This window comes from Hydra vulgaris, chromosome 05 (genome assembly GCF_038396675.1).
Source record: "Hydra vulgaris chromosome 05, alternate assembly HydraT2T_AEP".
Lineage (NCBI taxonomy): Eukaryota > Metazoa > Cnidaria > Hydrozoa > Anthoathecata > Hydridae > Hydra > Hydra vulgaris.
The window spans coordinates 37,338,381-37,361,550 of NC_088924.1; the positions used below are offsets into that span (position 1 = coordinate 37,338,381).

At 27.0% G+C, this 23,170-nt stretch overlaps 1 protein-coding gene across 1 annotated transcript in view; it reads right to left on the minus strand.

The window, feature by feature from the left end:
• The window catches only part of LOC100214544 (TBC1 domain family member 9), a 90,709-nt gene that overhangs the window by 17,224 nt on the left and 50,315 nt on the right, over nt 1–23,170 (minus strand). Inside the window, exons 10-16 of the mRNA XM_065798088.1 lie at nt 18,573–18,614; nt 18,096–18,179; nt 17,689–17,821; nt 17,419–17,529; nt 17,250–17,335; nt 12,739–12,894; nt 2,400–2,508 (exon numbers count right to left, since the gene is read on the minus strand). Coding sequence (XP_065654160.1) covers nt 2,400–2,508; nt 12,739–12,894; nt 17,250–17,335; nt 17,419–17,529; nt 17,689–17,821; nt 18,096–18,179; nt 18,573–18,614 — 721 coding nt within the window. The remainder of the gene's footprint in view (nt 1–2,399; nt 2,509–12,738; nt 12,895–17,249; nt 17,336–17,418; nt 17,530–17,688; nt 17,822–18,095; nt 18,180–18,572; nt 18,615–23,170) is intronic.

Consider the following 23,170-nt stretch of genomic DNA (forward strand, 5'->3'; position numbering starts at 1 on the left):
CTGATCTTATCATTTTGTAAATAATGATTTATTAATCTGATCTTATTATTTTGTAAATAATGATTTATTAATCTGATCTTATCATTTTGTAAATAATGATTTATTAATCTGATCTTATCATTTTGTAAATAATGATTTATTAATCTGATCTTATCATTTTGTAAATAATGATTTATTAATCTGATCTTATCATTTTGTAAATAATGATTTATTAATCTGATCTTATCATTTTGTAAATAATGATTTATTAATCTGATCTTATCATTTTGTAAATAATGATTTATTAATCTGATCTTATCATTTTGTAAATAATGATTTATTAATCTGATCTTATCATTTTGTAAATAATGATTTATTAATCTGATCTTATTATTTTGTAAATAATGATTTATTAATCTGATCTTATCATTTTGTAAATAATGATTTATTAATCTGATCTTATTATTTTGTAAATAATGATTTATTAATCTGATCTTATCATTTTGTAAATAATGATTTATTAATCTGATCTTTTATTTTTGTAATTATTATGTAGATGTATTGCAAAAAAGAATCCTGAAAAAAGAAATTAAATCGAAAAAAACACTGGTAAAAAACAGTATGTCGTTTTGAGTTTCGTAAACGAACTAGCGCTATTTGAATGGACAGAGCATCAACAGATCAGAAGACATCTTTAATTTATTATAACTATTTTAATATAATATATAATAACTATTATAATATAGTACAATTTGTCATAATAAAATATTATTTGTTATCATAAATATTATATAATGTATATAATAATTATATAATATAATTTGTTTATATTTATTATAACTATTATTATATGAGGGGTTCATCTGGAAAACGCACTGAAAGTCCAAGTAAATTGAATTTAAGAAAACTAGTAAAAACTGAGCTACTTATAGTGCATCAAAAGTAATTGATATATTTAAGACTTAGCACATTTTGCAGATGGTCTATATGATTAAAATAGGTTTTCTTAAATGTTTTGTAAGTTTAAAGTACTTAAAACTACTGAGCTTTTTTGTTGTGTTTGATGTGTATTATAATATATTTTTTCATCATTTCACGGGTAGTTTCTTAATAATCAAATTATTATAACAACATTTAAATTCGATTCATTTATTTTTGACTTTTAAGTTAACTCTGTAAAATGAGATAAACTGTTTTGCAATTCGCAGAATTAATGGAGTTTTTCCGTTAATTTGAACGGTAAAAATTAAATTAAAACGGTAAAAAGGAAACCATAAATTTTACATAGAAAGTGCTGTCTCTTTGCTGCCTGACTTTCTCCGTTAATTTGTACATAAAAAACGAAATATGGAAACCGTGAATTTTACAGAGAAAGTCGGTAACTTATTTAACGGACTTTTTCTGTTGATTTTTACGGAAAATAGAAACTACGAAAACCGTTAATTTTTACAGAGAAAGTGCTGTCACTTTGTTGCTGGACATTCTCTGTTAAATCTACGGCAAATTTTTAACAGTGTATGTATAATTTTAAAATACTGTTTTTTAACAACATTACGCGTTTAAAAACATTTTAAAAATTTTAAACCTTTCAGGCGTGTTGATTTTCTCCATTATTTTCTTCATAATGTGAATTAGAAAATTCATAGAAATCATTGAATTATATTCAACTATCTATCTAACTATATTCAGATAGATCCTTGAGGATACTGAAAGTGAAGGAGAATGTTGTCTATCAATGACAAAATTAATGCTGCGGTTAGATAGATAGTTGAATATAATTCAATGATTTCTATGATCAGGTCTGTATTGCTTTTTACCCTGCTTTTTTATTTTTTTATTTTTACGAATACCATGGTTGCTGCTGAGGCAAACTACCACCTGTTTTGCCAACCAAAACAATTTTGAATGATTAATCATTCAACAAAGCCTATTACTGTAGCAACTCAGTAAATTACCCACCAAAAACTATTACTGCAACTGAGAAAAACCACATCAGTGCTTTGGAATTTAGAAACAATGGTCATATGCTCCTTAATTTATCAATAGATTTGATTTCAACATAAGTTTAAGTATGTTGTGCAAGCATTTGATTGACTTACCATCTGTTAAACTATCTGTTAAAAAGCAAAATAAAACAATTTAATGAGACAATTTAAAAGCTTTTTTATTTATTTATTTCAATTTTATTTATTTATTTCAATTTCATTTATTTATTTCAATCAAAAGATTTTAGTTTGAAAAAATAACTTGACAATAAACATTAAAAACTCTAACATATTTTCTTTTGCAATACATTTTTTAATATATTTATTATTTTATATGAACTCAATACAATAAAACAATAGAAAATCACAAATGGTAAAAAAAAAATTGTATTAATTAAAAAAACTTGTTACCAGTAAAGCGCAAAACTCTTTTACCTCATTGACTGTTCCAGAAAACAACATCCAAATTTCACCACGTAAACTATCCGGAACACCTTTCAATATAAGCTCATGTGTTTTTGGAGTACGGTACATACAAACACCTCTAAAAAAAAAGGAAAATGCATACATATTTTTCAACTAACACACACACACACACACACACACACACACAAAACAGATATCTACCATGCATGAGCAAAGTTAAGCAGATAGAGATTTTATAATTTATTGACTATCGAATTTTTAAAACACAATTAAAAATTGCTGAGGAAAAGTACTAAATACTAAGTATCTAAGCACAATAAAAAAATTGTGAAGATTCATGAATTTTAATATTAACAAGCAGTGCTATCCATAAAAAACTAAAACAAATGCATGCATATTCTCTTGGTCTGGTTGCAGACAAAATTGTGTAAGTTAAAAATAGTCAAGACATAGCAACTTGTGCAAATGACTCTACAAAATTTCTAGTTTACATATTATTCAAGAACTTTGCACTTCCTAGTTTAAATATTCATTTTTATAATCACTAATAATTTCTTTAGAAAATTTAATAGCAAAAATTGCAGAGGTGATATTAACAATTTGAAACATTACAGCCAACTTTACAATATAGCTAGAAAGAACTAATCAAAAAAGTAAATATTTATGTGACTGTTCATTTTTAGTTATTCAAAATAGAATAAGAGCTAATAGAGGTATCTTTATAAAATATTATTCTGGAAACACATAAATGTTAATCTTTAGTGCAGTGTAATATTTACTTACATATATCATATGTGCTATTGTGTTTTATTATTGTGATATTTTTTTGTTGATAGACAGCTTGGCTTAACTTCCTATTGATGTCTGTTGAAAATGATTAATTAGTAGTTTCATTACTGGAACTCACTGCTTTTAATCATTCGCTAAAAATTGAGACAAAAGATTTTGCTTTCTCATTTTTAAATCTCAATTTGATTTTTTATCTTTTGAATTGTTTATAGATTTTCCTCTTTCATAGTTGGCTTTTCAAGCAATATTTTGAAACAATTGAATGATCTTATATGCACCACCAACAACTGCTGCACCAACAACAACAACTGCAGCACAACAGATAAATTAACTTCCAGTTTTTATAGGTGATGCATTTTATTTGTATTTGCATATAATTTCATTATTTTTTTTATTTTAAATTTATCATACAACCTATTTATGCAATATAGAAGAAAACTGCTATGTTTTGTAAATTTGCTAAAAAGATTTTTTTTATTTTGTAACATACTTTGTTATCATTTATTGATTGTAAATAATTTGTTATAAAGATATATAACTTGTAAACTTTATTGCATATTTTATCATCATAAATTAATAAATGGGGGTGCACAAAATAAAAAGCAAAAAACTAATTAGCCTTCACCACCTGTCTATTTTACAACTTTACAATATTACATTTTTGAGTTATTAAGTATCAAGCATTTATCTTAACTTAAAACCAAGATAAAGAATTTTAATCTATTGAAATTGACGATAAGAATAAGTATATAATTAGTAGTTGCAGAACAGACCTACAATGAACCCATATTATGGGTATAGACTGCTGTTATACTTAAATGTTGAAACCATATAAAAGATAAAGATTTGCGTAATTTAGAAATATTTATGAAAATAGGTCCTATATAGGATACCAGAACAAGAAACAAATACCAAGTTATCAAAATAAAATGGAAAAGCTACAAACTTTACATCAGGCCCCTTAGCAAAAATTTTATTTTGCTTTTTACATGTTTAAAATTACAAAACAACTCATTTAATAGTGAGCTAGATGTCAAAGAATCTATTTAAACAGAGAAAGATCTGTTAAAATACTAAAAACAAAACAATGAAGCATGATGTTCTTATTTTAAGGATGCAAGTAGGTATGCCACAGAGATCAACTCAAATTAAAATGATTGTTAATAAAAATACAAAAATACCCGGCTAATGTCTACAGAAGAATATGCAAATAACTTAAAAATAAATAAAAAATTTATTAATAATCAAATTGTTTAAACTTATGTACAATCCCTAATTTTTTTGTTACTTATCTTCCCATAATAGTATTAAAACTATTTAAATTTAGTAAGTAATTTTTAACTTAGATAAAACTCTATTTTTTCAGCTTATCATTATCGCAACAATCTACAGTCATGGACAAAAGTTTGCAACCACTGCAATTTTTTACAGAAAACACTCAAAATTTAGAAAAACAAGTAGTAAATTATAAATCAGTACATATATTTCGAATGTTTATTCATACTATACAGGTTAAACAGCATGTCTTTTCATATTTTAGTATTTACAATGAAATCCTTTATTTTTGAGAATATTTTCAATACGTCCTGGCATCGATTTACACAGTTTCTTGCAATAGTCCGACGTAATCTCCTGCACCCACACGCGTTTAATCCAGTTGATGAGGTCATCTTCAGAACTTGGGCTATGTGCAGCAATCTTCTGCTTCATTACAGTCCAAACATTCTCAATAATATTGAGATCTGGACTGTTGCCTGGCCAAGGTTCCAGTAGCGGGATGTTTTCAGAACGCAGCCAGTCCTTAACAGCCTTGGTACCAGTTCTTTACCGCGTACCATTTTAACTAGTACTGCTTCAAATAAGGTCTCTGTAATATAAAATGTTCCAAAATATTTCAGTTACATCTGAAAATAAACATGTAAACATCAATTTTAGACTCTGATTGACAATTAGCACAAATTGGTACAAAATTGTAGCACTAAAGTAGCCCAAAAGCAATTCAGAGTAGAATGCATTAAAAAATATGCAAAAATCGCAGTGGTCATTTTATGAACAGTAGTGTACTTGATGAGTCATCTACCCTTTGTCTTCAAGGATTAACTCTTACTTCCAATCTTCATGGAAACCATATATCAAATCTACTGCAAAATTAGCATCTGCTAAGATTGCATCTCTTTATTATGCCTGCCACTTTCTTACTCAGGATTCTATTCTTTATCTTTATAAATCTCAAATCTGTCCTTGTATGGAGTACTGTTGCTATATCTGGAGCAGATCTTTAAATGATGCCCTTTCTCTTTAAGACAAGGGGCAAAAACACATTGTAAACATAGTTGGACCTGCTCTTGCAGCCAACCTTCAACCATTGTCACATCGTAACATCGTAATGTTGCTTTTCTTTTTTTTCTATAAATATTATAATGGGCGCTGCTCTAAAGAGCTAGCGTCACTTGACGCTCTAAAGAGCGTCTCTTGCGCCACCTACTAAAATTCATTTGCGTGTTATTCAACATTCTACTAGGACACATCTTTTTACTGTAACTGTTCCTAAGCGCTCTAAAAATTCTTATTTGTCCATTTTTTTTTCCTAGAACATCAGTTCTTTAAAATTCACTTCCTTCATCTTGTTTTCCTGATTCATATAATTTGCAATATTTTAAGTCGCCTGCTAATTGTTATCTTGCTTTATAAACTTCATCTTTTCTCTTCCAGTAACTTCCAACTCTAATAGTGGATGCTAGCAGCCTTGTTGGAAGTGAAGATGATTAAAAAAAGAACAAAAAATTTCAAATGCTACAACTGATAGATAAAATATGTAAAATAAAATACATTTTAAAATGTAGTGTAGTGTAAAACATTTACTTCAAAAGGTTCTGAGTTCCTTAATATGTCTCTGGTAGTAATCCACTCAACTTGTTTCTCCGCATAGCGACCTTGTTTGCCATGGTTTGTGTTTTGGAGTTATAGAGTTAAGAAAGAGTCATAACTATAATTGATAAAATTTTCTTGTTTTCTTAACTGAGTGGCCTTGGATTTGGGAAAGTGAGTAAAAAAAAAAGAAAGAAAGCTTCATTTTTTTAACTTGTTCAAGATATTTACTATTTCAACTCCATCACTAGTGATAGCAGTTTCATAATTGGTTAACTTTTCATTTGTATAGAGCGCTTTTATAGAATCTTTAGCTTTGGTTTAACTGTTTATATATGCATATATAACTTTTGTTTGTTGCTAAGTTGCTTTTTGTATTTTTTAATTCTTTTCTATATATTACTATATAACTATTTTATATTCTTATACTTCTGGTAAACTTTAAAATTTGTTGTTTCTACTTTTGGTCCATAATATTATCTTCTTTTTACATTTACTTTTAGTATCATTCATATCATACATTTAGTATCATTCAAGGGTCTTTAGATCATTTATTATCATAGATTTTTAGTTTTGGCTTTGAATTTATTGCAAGCATCCTGATAGATAAATAACCTTTTGTTATAAGTTTCATTAGCATTTAAGTTTAAAAATTTTGTATCCCATTCAATTTATAGAAAAATATTTATTCACTTCTTTTTAATGACCTTTATTATAAAGGAATTTTTCTTTCTAGTTTGGTGTTTTTTAAAGCGAGCAATTAATAATAATTAAGTGATTATCATACTTTATATTGCCCAGAGGAGAGTCATAGTTATCATATCAAAATCTTTGTTGTTGTTTTCAGTTAGTATTAAGTGTAAAACATTGTTATCAATCATGTTTTTATGTGAAAAAAAGTCTAAACATTTGATGAATAATTCTGCTGGTATATCATTGTTAAAGAAATTCAAGATAAATAATGATTTTTTTTTCACATGTCTATAAGACTAGAAGACTCATTTTATTTACCTTTTCATCTATACTTTTAGATTTTTTCTAAATAAAAATAAAACTAAAATTCTAAAATATTTGAATTTCTTTAACAATACAAGTAATAATATGAACTTTTTTTTCAACATCTTCACTTCCAACAAGGCTATAAGCAACCACTATTAGAGTTGGAAGTTACTGGAAGAGGAAAGATGAAGTTTATAGAGCAAGATAACGATTGACAAACGACTTGAAAAATTGCAAAGTATTTGAATCAGGAAAACAAGATGAAGAAAGTGAATTCCAAAGAAAATAAACTGGAAAAATAAGAATTTTTAGAGCGTCCTCAGAAACATAAAACTGAGAAATGATAAGGATGTTAAACACCTCAAAAGTGGAGCTGAGAGTGAATTTTCGATTGTAATGAAAAAAATCTAAAACTATTTTTTTCTGATTTGTTTTTTTTTCAAAATAAAAAATATACCTTTTTAAATACTGTTTTAAAAAAGCTCTTTACACCTAACTACTTGTAAAGAAATGTTTTTTTATATCGCTCCTTATAAACACAGCTTTATTGTCAAGTTCAATCCAACTGTGGTTTAATAGAGTATTTACAAAGTCAACTTCTATTTGTTTAATCCATTGGTTAAAAAAATATTGCTTTGTCAAAGTACAGAAATGATATAGGATACACCATGTTGTAACAATATTGACTGTGTCAATATTGTTAAAAAATTGTGAGATTTGCCACCCTACAAAAATATCTCTGAATAACAGGTGATGTGTAAGTTATTGGACAAAATAAAAACATCAATAACTTATTTATAAATGAAAAAAAAACTATTATAATTTATATTTTATTTTAATTATAAATATAAATTATATTTTAAGTAAAGTATTTATCTTTTTATAAAAATAAGTTATTTTTTAATTAAAAAAATACCACTATCTGCAGTTGATCTTAATTTTGCTCTAACGTCTTTCATAAGCGACGAATTTTTTCGGAAATTTCTCTTTTTCTATAAAACGAACACTTTCTGGGGATGTTTTTTTGTTGTTTGTGTAGTATGCAGAATTTCCAGGCATGTTGTCCCCTACAAAACAAAAGTATTTTTTGTCATCGATGACCAGAAGCAATTTTGTGTTATAGAGTTGGTTAACTAGTTTCCTGCTTCTTTTCTTTGTCTTTAATGTTGTTCTAAAGTGTATTTTGGAGTCTTCACATTTTCTATATTTAATATTCGTTTTTTTAACTGACAACCAGTTGTCGACTGATTTACACTGAATTTAAAACCTTGTTGACAATTTTTGTTAATTCTGCTTTCTTTTCTCTAGTCTAGGATGTTGGACAACCAGAGTGCTTTCTATCAGAAAAGGATTGAACAGTTTCAAATTTTTTTAGGTTATCATATATTGTACTTCAGGCAAATCCTTCCTTTTCAAAATGATTTACGATTTCTTTTTGTTCTACATTAGGTTTATTTACAAAAAACGTTTGGAGTTGCTTTCAAAAAGATTCTCGTTCAGCTGCATTTAACCTCATTTAAAATAATTTGTATTAAATAATAAAGTTCATATTTTATAAAACATTTATGCCTACGCATAAAACCACAAAAACAAATTATTTTTCTCAAACAATAAAATTTAGATTTGTCTGATAACTTCCGCATCACCTGTTAAGTACTTGCTACCTTCCAATCCCTGTAAAATAATTAAGTGATATTCTTTTTTTGTTTATATAATTCTCTGAATTTTTATAAGGTGCCTTTATTCTCATGTGAAATCCATCAACTGCTCCAACTACTTGAGGAAAACCTTAAAGTTTTTCAAAACTTGCTATTATCTCCATTGTTTCTTTCCTTGAGGGTAAGAAAATATATTTTTTTAATTAGGTTTTCAACAAAATGTTTCTTTATTTCTACAGGCAAATATTTGCGAAAGTTAGTTTCTTGTATAGGCATAAAAGGGGAAACTTCCTTACATAGATAATTAAAGCCTCTTTTGGAAATTCTTATGTTTTGAATCCTATTGTCATTGTTATACAAATACAGTTTATCAATATGTACTATAATCGCAGTTTTTTTTTTTCTTGATATATACAAGAATATTCTAAGGTTTGAGATCTAGTTTTTTTTTGAGAGCGCCATTTTTCATGTTGAGATAAAAATGTTCCATATGAACGCAAGGAAACTGAAAATGTCTTTTAATACAAAACTAGTTTTCCTTTAAAACAAGCTTAATTTTATGATTTTTGCATAATTATGCAATAATATTTTGCAAAACACTTTAATTAATTATTTTATCATTATATTTATTTTATAGTTAATTTTATAAAACAAACATCTTAATTAAAATTAACTAAACAACTTAATTAAACAAACAACTTAATTAAACTAACAGAAGTTTTTTAAGATTACCAGTCACAAATAAAGGAATAAAGGAATAATAGTAGATAAAGTCACAGCGTATTCTCTATGGCCTGTTTAAAAAAGCGCAACTATAGAGAGGCCTGAAACTGCTTTCATAATTGGCTGAAATGAAACAATCCAAATATATTATTTTAGCAAATATGTTTCTTTTATCTAATATATATTTACCCAGGTCACTGATTTCCTGAATCCCTGATCGTATTAATCATGCGGAAGTTATTTCATTTTAAAGAGCATTAATTACTTTTAAAAAATCATGTGTCAAAACAAATTCATTTTATTTAAACTTCATTAACTTATTGAGTTATAACATTGTGTGGTGTAGTGGTTAATAAATTTGATCATGGTGCCTGCACTCTGGGTTTAATTACTATAGGAGTCCATTTTCATTTTTTTTCAGAATATTTTTTTATTAATTAACTAATTGATGCTATTATATTGATAATAATAAATAATAATATAATAAAAGACACGGCAGTTAATAAATATTTAATTAATTTAGTTAATTAATAACATAAATACGTGTATCATGTCTCACTTTTAAAAAAAAATGCTATCGTTAATGCTTTTACTCTTGATTCCTTAATACAAGGAGGAGGTAGAACAAAATACGCTTAAAACTATTTAATTCTAGCGTGGCTTGCGATCAAATGCGCATTTTTGAACAGCTGTTTTAGCATAATTTCAATAGGATTTAATATGCTGGATCAAGATTTACCAGGTCGGTGATTTTTAAAGCCTATTAACACTGAAAGTTTTTGTTTTTATTGATGACTGAAAGAATCATTTTCTAATTTTTAAGTCCACTTTTCACTGATTTTTTTTTTTAGTTTTGAGATTTAAAAATTTTGCTAACAACAATTTAAAATTATTAAACGAGGGGAAGGGGGGGTCTTAATAAGCCTGGGGTGGGTGGTAAAATTTTCCAGAAATTAAAAAAAAATAAGGGACTTGAGAGTAATGTAGTTCATAAAAAAATTCTTTAATAAAATTTTTTAACTTAGAATTTTTAATTTTTAACATTTGTTTTAAGTCATTTAAATTTTTAATTTTAATTCTTTTTTACTTATAAATACTCATAATATATATAAGATTTATTTGCCTTCACCGGCTTCACTCCACTTATCAAAATAAAATATCATTTACAAGTGTAAAAGGTTGCTAAAAATGGATGCCACGGGCGCTCATGAATTTTCTAGTATTAAATATTTTATGAATGCATTTATAAATCACCCCAAATTTTGTCTGATCCTCCCTTGACTATTAATTATAGGTGATTAACAATATTGAACTTCGTCAAACTGGTTCAATTAGTGCCATAGTTAGATAATCACGGGCCCTATCTATAAAGCAAATGTACAATGTAACTTATTTTAAACATTCGTAATATGTAAAAATATAATATAAAGCCTTTTTAAAAGCAAACAATATCAAACATTTTGCTAACCGAGTTGCTAACAGAACATATACACATTTTTTTAAATTTAAAACTCTTTTTAGAGACCTTAAATATTTAGATTTTCAAGCATTGTGTTTCTTTAGTGTTTATTAATAAATACAAATATTTATAACAAATACTATTTCTAAATATTTTGAAATATTCTAAAGTATTTACAAATAGTATTAGTTATAAAATAGTAAAGCATTATGCATAACCGAGCATATGCTCGGTTATGCATAATACTTAAGAGGAAATTTCTCTTTTCCTATAAAACGAACACTTTCTGTTTCGACAGGCATTTTAGAGACAGACTCTAGGCTAGAGGCTGGATTAACTGGTACAACAATGCAAGAGCTTGATGAATTTGCGTCTTGCCCAATTAAGATTTCTATAAATAAGTGAGTTTTAACTTAAAATAAAAACACTACAAAATTTTGTAATTTTTATAGAATTTTTTTATCAATAACTGTTATAATCGATTCAAATAAACTTTTCAAAACATCTAAGAAAAATTAAAGTGATTTTTAAATATGATACAAAACTAGCTGGGTCTGGGATGTCCACACAAATAATTTGAAGAAATTCATTTAAAATGGCATTGCCAGTGAGTTTGTTGGTCAAAACCTTCTTTCCAAGTTTCATGTCATCAACTTTGACTGGGAGAATATGCGCTGATTTTTTTCCAATGATTTCCATCACAGTGCATTTATAGTCAGATAGTTAAGAACCTTCAGCACCATATTTGTTTAGGCTTTTTAAATTTACCCATTTTTGATCTCTTCAGGTTTTGCCACTCACTTGTCTGAATATGTTCAGACAAGTGAGTGGCAAAACTGAGTAGAAGAAAGACAGTGAGCAACAAGATGATTTCTATCTTCTTGCCATTTTTCTTTTTGATCTTGATTATGATCTGAATATGTTCAGACAAGTGAGTGGCAAAACTACAGTAGAAGAAAGACAGTGAGCAACAAGATGATTTCTATCTTCTTGCCATTTTTCTTTTTGATCTTGATTACTGCAAGACAGAGAGAAAGAGAGAGTACTGATCATTTTCTCTTTGTTTTTGAAAATGAAATTAGCCACAACAGTTTTCTGTTCTTTTTTTAGCATTTCCATAAAAAGTTAGTTTTCTTATTAGAAATTTTATTTGTTTTCATGTAATAATAAATTTCAACTATACAGAGCCCGTTTGTAAATTGAAACATTATGCCATTCATTACCATCCACTAACTTTGTTGGTATTGTCTTATTATTGTTTATCTTAAGTTTTAACCATATTTATCTGAAGACTAAAAAAAAAATTTTTTAGTTTTTGAAAAAACCGAATCATTTAAATACTTTTATTATTCCAGAAATGATTTAAACTATAAGTGTTATTAAAGCGATATCTTGTTTTAAAGTTACTGTTCAAAGTTAAAATAGCACGCGATTTCCTATTGCTTTTGCGATTTTACATAAAAACGTCAATTACATAGAAACATCATTGTTTTATAGGACACCTTAAATTATTTAACGTAACTATGTAATTACATTGTAAAGTTTACAGTATTGTAAAAGTGTTATAAGAATTACTCAAAAATGTTATTAAGGGCTTTTTAGCTATAAAAATTATATTTACAACTAATTAAATTATGCAAATATTATAATCTTAAAAAATGGCATTATTTAAAACAAAATATTGGCTTGATATTTTTTTTATTCAAACATTCATTTGAATAAAAAAAATATTAAGCCATTTCAAATAATCAAAATATTCAAAATATTCAAATGTATAGCAATTTAAAAACATTTTATTTGAATGTTCAAAATATTATACTTATATAAATTTGAATCGTTGTAAAACATTTACCTGCCATACTCTTCAAAGTGCAAAGACCACAAATGTTCCTTAACAGATTCTTTAACTGGATTGCCATCTTTGTTAGTCAAAGAAAATAATTTTTTAAGTGCTGGTTGAAAAGAAGAAATTTGCATTGGCATATCCAACATAGCCAGTGTATTGTATCTTTAAAATGACAAAGTATAACAACTTCAGCTTCAACTAACATATTTTAATAATATAAAATTTTAAAGATAAAAAACAATTGCCACATTTAAATAAGTTAAATATATCTTTAATACCTTTATATATTTGTGTAACATATTTATAATACCTTTATATTTATGTATAATACCTTTATGTATAATGTATTGTATAATTCACAAAATTTTTGACTTAGCTTTTAAACTTTTAATGTAAATTGATTTACTTAGCTTTTAAACTTTTAAAGATTTTTTAACTATTATACTGAAAATTGAATTTGAGTTAAAGTGCAGGATTGGTTAGTAGAATTTTTAAAATTTAAAATAATTTTTTAAAACTCAAAAAAATAAATTGTTATTATTTTTTAGAACTAATAATGATTAGTATAGCTCTCTTTTTGTTGTATTAGTAAAGTGTTGAATGAATAGTGAATTCTTATTAAATTCTTATTAAAGTCAAAAAAATAGTAAAATTTTTATTTTACTGTCTAAACCAAACCAAGAGATTTTGTTAAACTTTTGTATTTAATGAAGATTTATGGTTACTTATGTGTTATGTTTTGTTTTAGGTATACTTTAACGATAAAATTACTGATAACTATGAATTGTGTATAAGCATTTTCTTCCTAAATCAAACCTGTGTTTATTCTGAACATTTGTTCGTTTTTTTGTTGTTGTTATTACTTATCCTCCTACATATAAAAAGTTTTCAACAGAAATGTTTCATAATTCTATGTGGGCTTTTATTACCCAGTCTAGTTCAAGCACCACAGATTACCTGCATCAAATGTAACAAAATAAATTATTTTAACAGTCATACATAAAAAGAAGCTCTCAATTTAGATAATTTGGATCAAGTTGTTTATGTTCACTTCTTACTTCTTAAGCTTGTTTCAAAAAAGATCAGGTTGCATACGAAAAATATATGACTTGAATTGAATTAAAACTTGACCAAATATCACAAAAATTCTAAAAAAAATTGCCTTTTTTACACTCACTTCAGAGAGTTGGACACTAGAGAGTTGAACACTAGAAAAACTCAGCAGTACTTTTCTAACTCAAAAAGATCTGTAAAATAAACAAGAGAATTTTGAAAACAGTAAAATAAAAAGTAGAATGTTATGAAATCTACTTGAAAATCAAAAATTTTCTTCTTGAAAAATCTGGTATTCAAATAAGTAATTGCAGAGGTACTACACTTTATTGCAGGTACTTCTTGTCCATTAATATTTATAAAGCAATAAGTACAGTATAAAAATTAATTTTTTGAAAGAATAATATATTTCATTGGTTATCAATTTAGTTGACAAATCTGCTGAATACTGTTGTACAAAACTTTTAGGAAAAGATTTAGGCAAAAAAGCAAAAAATCAGTAACAATCAATAACATTTAAACATTTTAATGTAACTGATGAGTCATAAAGTAAGTCGTTGCTTTTATAGTAACAGTTTTAATTGTTTTATAATAACAGTTTTTATAACTCTGACCAAGGCATCAGAACATTTTCAATATGCCTTGTCTTTTGAGTTTGATTTTTATACATGAAAAAAGGAACATTCAACTCTTTTCATTTTGCTTATTTGGCTTGTAGGATTATATAAATGGACAACTAGGGTTTTATTTTGGCCCCTTTTATGACATACTTTATTTGTTTTTATAATTAAAATTTCTTACACTGGTTAATCCTACTAATTTACTGGTATGCAGGCCTGGTTTGGGCGCCCAAATTAGCACCCAAACTTTGTTAAAATTCCAGTATTGAATTATGGATGTAATTTTTCAGGTACTACATTTCCATGGCTTTGCAAAGATCTCTGCTGGGTATCTTTGATGAATACTTTATGCAAAGTTCAATTAGTCAAGGTCTTAAAAAATTTTAATAAATTAGTGTTATACATTTTGTATTTTAAATCTTACTTAGATGACTTATGACTTTTAAATGCTCACAAATCAAAAGAATTTTACTAAAATACTTATCCTCCACAAATAAATTTACATCCAATTTGATTAGTAGCATTTTTTGTAATTAAATAAATTAATTTTCAATTAAAATTTTCTTAATAAATTTTCAATCAAATAAAATAAAGCTCTTTAAAATTAAGCCCAACCCACAAAAAAATATTTTTGTAAACTATAAAATTATAAAATTAGGTTCTGATCTGTTCAAAAAATATTTTAATAGATTTAGTGGTTGCACATATGCCTGTATAATAACTTAGGTTAATACATTACATTTAAGTGATTTATGGCATTATTTTGTGTTCCAAAATAGAAACACAAAAGTAAAATATCTTTTTAGCCTGCCATTATGGAACAAAATCAAGTGAGAAAATGTATAACTATTTAAATAGTCTCAAGAACCATATTAGATGTTAACTAGCATGATAACTAGTATTAGTGTTTTAACCATGGTTACCATGTTTTGAGTGTTTTAACCACGATTACCATGTAGAGTGTATCATCAAAGTTTCAATAAGGTTCACAGTAAAACTAAACTTTTTTACTGAATGAACTTTTTTGCATTTCTCTTATGTACAAAGGTCCAAAAACAAGTTAAAACTATTAAATAGATTTTTTTATGTTAATATATTTCCTGAGGGCTTCTTTTAAACCACAAGACCATGAACTTTGAATCGTGGGTTTCCTAAATTAGAGAAGGCCAAAATCTAGCACAACATATATTATCAAGATCAGGTAAGAGAGAACATTTTATACACCAAAAGATATAATATAACTAGTGATGTACCGATAGCACTTTTTTGGCCGATGCCAATGGATGGGAAAAGGCCGATAACGATGAATTAACTAATTATTAAAATTTTAAAAATATAAAACCATAAAACTTTAAATCATGTAATCTTTTTCATGGAATCAGTACTGGTAAACAAATTCTTAGACTCAAATTAGAGTCAAACCATTATTTTAAAAGATATTAGAAAAACTCAGTTAAAAAAATATACATTTTTTAGTTTTTTTTACTATGAAAAGTAAACTTTCAAAAAATAAATACAATTTTCGAGGAACCCTTTTTATTTCATTTTTAAAAAGAAAATGGTTCTATCATAAGCAGTTTACTTAGAAGTCTTTATTAATTTAATAGTAATTTAGATATTTAAACTACAATCATATGTTGTTTAGATATATAAACTATTTTTAGATAATTAAGTTGTTTTTATAATTATTTTATTTTGTGATGTTCTATCCCCACCATGTCCCTGGTAGTACCGCGCTAAACTTGTTTCTTGATGCAGCGGCCTTTATTGTCAAGGTTTGTGTTTTGGAGTCATAAAGTTGAGTGAGGGTTGTAACCAAATCTAAAGTAGCCTCCTCGATTGCAGTGGTCTTGGGGAGGTGAATTGAAATAAAACAAAAATAACAAATAAAAATATAGAAATATAGTAGGTTATACTTGAACACATATAGATAACAATGCTTAAATAGGTTACTTTTAAGTATAACAATAGAACAACACAAAATAAAATTATTCTAAAAACAACACAATGGTAGTAAAAGTATAAGTACATTCAGCTGTTAAATTAAAGCTTATAAACATCATCTTAAGAATAAATAATATTGCCTGTAAACAAAGTCAAAATAAAAATTTATCAAAAAAATTCTAAATAATGCATAAAGTTTAGTTTATTTGTTATTTAATTATTATTATAATGCAGGATAAAAATATAAAAATGCCATCGGTTGGAAAATCGGAAAATGAGGCCGATGTCGATACCGATTGTGCAAAAAGTGGCAGATTAAGCCGATGCCAATACCGATGCCGATTAATCAGTACATCACTAAATATAACAATAAATATTTTTTAAATTAAAAAAAAAAATCTGATTTAAACAAGTCTATTTTTTAATTACTCAATCATCCAGATCTGGAAAAACCTTATATTAGATTTGATTTAATGAAAAATAAAATAAATATTAGAACTAAAAATAATATAAATATTAAAATAGAAAAACAATATAAAATTATATTAAAATAGAAAATAAAATAAATATTAAAACTAAGCTGACCAAACAATAGTTTTAAATGTTGATTTTAAAACCTTTTCTAATGCCAAAATCGATGACTTATTTGTTAACTCCTGTTTAGAGGGCACAACATTAGATATAGTACTAAAATTATAATGGTAGAAGCAGCATGAGTGGCAATGGTAGAGGTGGCTGAGTGGCACTAATTTGTGCACCAATTATTACCCACCTAATCACTGCTACCCACCCACTGCCATCCTAGTACTTTGGCTCAGAGACAAATTTATAAAATTTCTTCTTTTTTCATCTATTTTATTGAATTATATATTTTTAATAAAATTATTTAAAATGACTCACTTAATTGGTGGAGTTTTTGAGAGAAAATCAGAAATCTTCTCCATTAAACAGTCTCGATCTTTTAAGGAGGCAAATAAAAAGGTTGTCTAAATAAACAAAAAAGTGTAAAAAGAAAATTACTAAAAGTTCAAAAAACCTGAGAGAAGAACTGAACTTGGTACATTATTACCTTCATTTTAGTTGTGATAAGAACAGCATTAGGCACAACACTTGTTGCACTCATCTTTTCAACAACAGAAATCTCACGCATTGGCAAAATTGTTGAACACAGTTGCTTTATCTAATATCAATAATAAAATGTTATTGTATGTAAAGATGTAGCAACAGATGAAATTTGGGTTCTAACTAATTACTGTAGATTACATAACTAAATTTTAATTTAATAAAAAAATTGAAATTTTTTTTCAAGCTAATGATAAATATTTTGTAAACAACACACCTTACTTTCGTAACAAATATAGTTTGGTGAAATATACAATGTCCCCCACATGTGAGCTTTGTTAAAAGGACTCCATAATGTACACTGAAGACTTACATCAAGCTTTTCATCTTTTGGTAAATGAAATATTCGCCTGGACAAAAAAATGATAAAATAAAAAAAATTAAATTTGACCTAATGTCACTTGAAAAGTGTGTCAAAAAACAGATTTTAAGCATTTTTAACTGTTAAGCAACAGAATGTAAACATTTTAAATTCTAAACCACAAAATGTAACTTATTATGAGTAATCTTTAAAAACGATACATAAATAACAATATATATAAAAATAAATGAATTTTCTTTGATTCATTTATGAAACACATTGATTGCTCACAAAAATAAACTAAAATAAAACAAAATTCAAACCGATAATGTTCGCTTGCAGCTCTTGCATCCAAGTCACTTTTTAAAAAAGAAGAAGATTTTTTCATTATTGTATTGGACTTTAGGCTAAAAAAAAACAAAAAAACATTACTAAATCTTAAGAATGAAAAAATCAAAATGCATGTATGTGTATGTACACACACACACACACACACACACACACACACACACACACACACACACACACACACACACACACACATATATGCACACATATATACATTTTTATACTTGTTAGCTCAAATCAAACGCTAATGGTAAAAAATGACTTTTAAATTGACTCAAGAACTTAAGTATTTAAACTCTTGATTACTTTAAACAAAACCATTAGATTAGTTGAGAATACTAAATAAACTTGTTTATCAAAACACGATGGTCCTTAACTCTGTACCTATTGCTTAAGAAGCAAGACTAAGTTTGCACCATTCCTTTATTTATAATCTAGTAAAAAGAAAAAACCTTTCATTTTTCCTGTCTTCAATTGAATCCTCTGAAAGAAGTCTAAAATGAAAAGAATTACATTATGTTAAAGTAAAGCCATCGTCTGAGAAATCTAGGCAAAATCTGGTTTCCTAATTGTTTTCATTTTCAGATACTTTGTAAAAAAAAATAAAAATGGACCACTAGTAAAGATTTTTTTGAAAATTTCTATTTATTTCAGCCTATTTTGTGAAAATGTTAAATGCATTTACTACTTTATGAGACAAGAAACCACGGTTCAAAACCACTAAATTTGAAATTGTACTTAAACTTTGAGCATTAGTATCTCTTAAGGTTATTACTTGCATATAGTTTTCTTAAGTAATTTTGAAAGCCACTAAAACATACATCAATTATATGAAAATAATTTTTTGGTCAATGCGCTTTGCCCAAGGTGAGGGAGAGGAGTGACACCAATCAAAAGGGGAGGGAGGGGGCAAGCAACTTACAAAGATACAAGCATTCGTTTTCTAACATGAAACATACATGATTCATTTTCTAATGAATATACAGTTAAGGCCATTAGATCTTTATTGGATTTTTTCATGCTTTACCATAAGATTCAAATTTTGATAGTGACTATCAAAAATGTGTGCCAGATTTTCCAGCAAATATACAATGTTATGGTCTTAAAAGGGAATTAACAAAAGTTAATTAAATTACTAAAAATTAGTTGCCCCCCCTCCTTTTTTATTGGTGCCACCCCTCCCCTCCCCTCCCCTCACCTTGGGGAGTGGGGGGGGGGAGGGGAGGGTCCAAACCACATACATACCACCGATTACCTATAACAAAATAGAATTTAAAGAATTAATGGTTTTATTTTAAAATTAATTTAAATATTTAGATATTAAGTATCTAAATATTTAAATTAATTTAGAGACTTGCATTTGAACCATTATGAACGTCTCTAAAAAGTTACTGCCCCCTTTATCTGTGCCCCTTTCTCATTTACATTTTTCGATATCTGAAAAAAAAATCCATGAGCACAGGTGATAAAAAGCCTACAGAAGTCCTAGAAGTAGCCTTACTTCACATAAATGTAAACTAAAAAATGCCCTAGCATTGGTATAGATATACGTAGTAACTGCTTTTCTTCAATTACAATAATTAGTTATGTTGGGTCAATCCATAAAAGATGAACCAATTTTTTGAAAATTTCCAGGGTGATTATCTCATATTTTTTTGAAATTTACACCTTCTGTAGAGTTTATAGAAAAAAGAACTTCTCAAAAATTTAAACTCATTATCGTGAAGCATTCTAAAATTATGGCAATTTGAAAAACTAATGTCTTAGCCTATTTTGAGCAATTTATTGTCTTTTTCAAAAAAGTCTTATTTTTAAATCCATATAAATAAAAAAACAATTATCTTAAATACTTAAAAATCATACTAATGGCAGTAATCTACCTAAAACTTCTAAAAATTAAAAAATTATATTACAAAAATTATTATTTTTGGCCATCTTGGACTTTAAAGTTGTAAAAAAAAACTTAAATAATTTTTTTAATGTTAATAAAGCAAATGAAAGCAGAATACACAAGCAAATGTTAAAATTATGTTATTTTGTGAGAATATAGATGGTAGTCATTATTCTTGATAAGTTTTGTAACATTGGGTTCAAAATTATAAAAGTTAGACTCCCTCTAAAAAAAGTCTCCAGCTTTGAAATGTTAAAATCAGGTCTATTTAAGAACTAAAAATTAAGCGAGTATCCAGTAAATTTAACACTTGAAACTTTTAGGAATGTATCTTCAATATAAGAAGAGGAAATACAGAAAAAATAATTTTGGGATATCTTGTAGCTGCTGAGGTATATGAACTTAAACTTTCTATCAAAATAGTATTTTGGAATTCAAAATCGGCCATTTTGAATTTTTATATAGTCAATATCTTTAAAACCGATGAACATTTTAATGTAAAAATTTGTTTATTTAATTATTTTTTTTAACAAGGAATTTAAAACTAAAATTTAAAAAAAGATATCCGTACATAAAGACTTATTTTTTTCCAATAGATGAATAAATTTGATACTCAAAAAAAAAGCCAAGAAATAAATCTCAATTACAATAAAAGAATCTATAAAATAAAATAATAAATAATAAATCTTGTTCTCAAAATAATAGTCTAAATATTTTTGTTAAACATTTCAAAATTTGATATTTCTTCAAATTCTTGCTCAGAAATTTGATAGCTTCTTGCTGATTGACATTGTGCAAGCAGAATATTTACTTTAGCTTAAACTTTTACAACAGGAACCCAACATTTGTCTTCTTGCCTGGGCCATTTATAGTTTACTCCATTTTGTTGCACAAATTTTAGATAGATATCTGAATCATCTGCAATTTCTTGTACAATTCTAATGTACCACTCATTATCATAGACACATGCAAGATAAATCAATTAAGATTAATCATGCAAGATTAATCAATTAAGATCATGCAAGATTAATCAATTAAGTATGCTAATCACCTATGTAGTCTGAAGTCCAGGCTTCTTTATTATTAGTTGCATTAACTGTTGTAAAACATGTATCACCTGATATACATTTCATTTCTAGCTTTCCATCATTACATGGTATAAAAAAGAGATGTGAACGCATTCCTGGAAATCTTTTAGAATCAGAGTAGCGGTCATCAAGCTTAGCATTTTCTATATGATCTGTTATAGTCATATTAGTTTCAGAAATACTAATGAATTTAATACTTGTTATATTTTCAGTACAACATTTCAGTGACAGATAATATTTGGTTATTTTGCAGGCTAGTCCTTGCTACAAGTTGTTTTACAGTCCCACTAATGCCATTATATGAACTTTTACCATGACTTGTTGCAAAAAATGCCACTATTCCATGGTCTAAAAAATTGCACATTTTCCATGGTCTTGAAAATGATGGCATAGATTGCTAAGAGTTTTATAGTTTTTGTATTGGCTAGCTGCTCCATTACTAAAGTAATAACATAAGGTCAAACTTGACAAGACAACTTTTATATTTTCAAAAACTCAAGCTAAAAATGCATCAACAGCATTAGCATCATGTTGCATACAGTCAGATATTATGCAATAGTTTATTGGTTTGAGTTTATATTCAGAATCTTTATACTAAATAACAAATGGATGTAGTGTTGCCGGGCTATTATTCCAATGAAAAACTATAATTTTCTGCTAAATCAAGCAAAATAATAATTTGGATTTGTTGAAGATTTTCTTTTAGAATTTGAAGGAACAAGGTCTGTGCCTTTAAAATAAAATGGTGTGATCGCAAGTTTTTAGTTGCAGAAACAATTTCTTCAAGAAACTTCTCTAACGGAAGTTCTAAAGTTACCAAACTAATAGCATTCTCCTTTTTTGACCACTTTTTGTACAGCACTATATCCTCATATTAAAAACTATGCTGATTGAAGATATCACTTATATACTGTCTAAAGTTCTCTACATTAGAGCAGTTATCACAACTATGAAGCATGCAGCTACGATTCTCGATATCACATGCTGTTTTTGATAAAAGTTCTTTATACTCAATGTTACCAGGCACTGCATAAGCAATCAACTTTGAATTTTGGTGTACTTGACAGACACAAACTGAATGCACACCAGATGCACTATCTACTGTTACACACCATTTCGGACGAAGCTGACAAAACTTTGAAAACCCTATTTTCTCTCCTGTTTTTAGAAATTCTAAATGTAGCTCTTTTAGGTTTGCAAGTAATAATCTCTTTTGGATATGTTGTTTTTGACCATTGATTTTAACTGAAACGAATTCTTTCTTACCAGGACAAATCCAAGAATATTTGTCACTCAGATAAAAATTCTTGATACTTGGTTTATGTGCTTGTAACATCTTATTTCTAGTAATCTTTTTAAACTCTCCTAAGACCCCTTTAGTTTACACGCTTTTTTAACCATTGACTATGGTTCTAATGACTTTGGTTACTAATGGTACAGAAAAGTATTCTGTTGTTTGTTGGATTTTCCAACTAATTGATGTTAATGTTAATAAGTTTATTTTTTTATTTCTGTTTGATTTGGGCATTTTTTTCTTAATGGTTTCACAAAATAAATCTTGGTCTGTCAATTTTTTCAAATACTCATTGTTTATTGAAAAATTGATAGAAATTTCATTATTGGAAATTCCCAAATAACTTGAAATTAATGGTTAGCAAGAACTTGTAACCTTTAACTTTTTTCCCCCATAACTGGGTCTGTTTCAAATAGTCACTGATTTTAATGGAGAGCAACCCAACATCCTCAATACTTTATTTTCAATTTCAGAACCAGTTGGAATGTATGTTGTATTGGTTTCATCATCAATCTAATTATTTTCAACAGCTTCATCTTTCTAACGATAAGTTCTACAGGCATAACTTCATTCTTTAAGCTGTTTCTTCATTGATTGACTGAAGGGATTCTTAAAAAAAAAGAAAACAAGTCTATACAATTATAACAACTTCTATCCAAAATATAAAACCTTGTGTAAACATAAAACACTTCCATCACAATTTTTTTGTCATTAACATTAAGCAATGATAAAAAAATTACTAAATAATTTTTAACTTTAAAAATAATCACAGAAAAA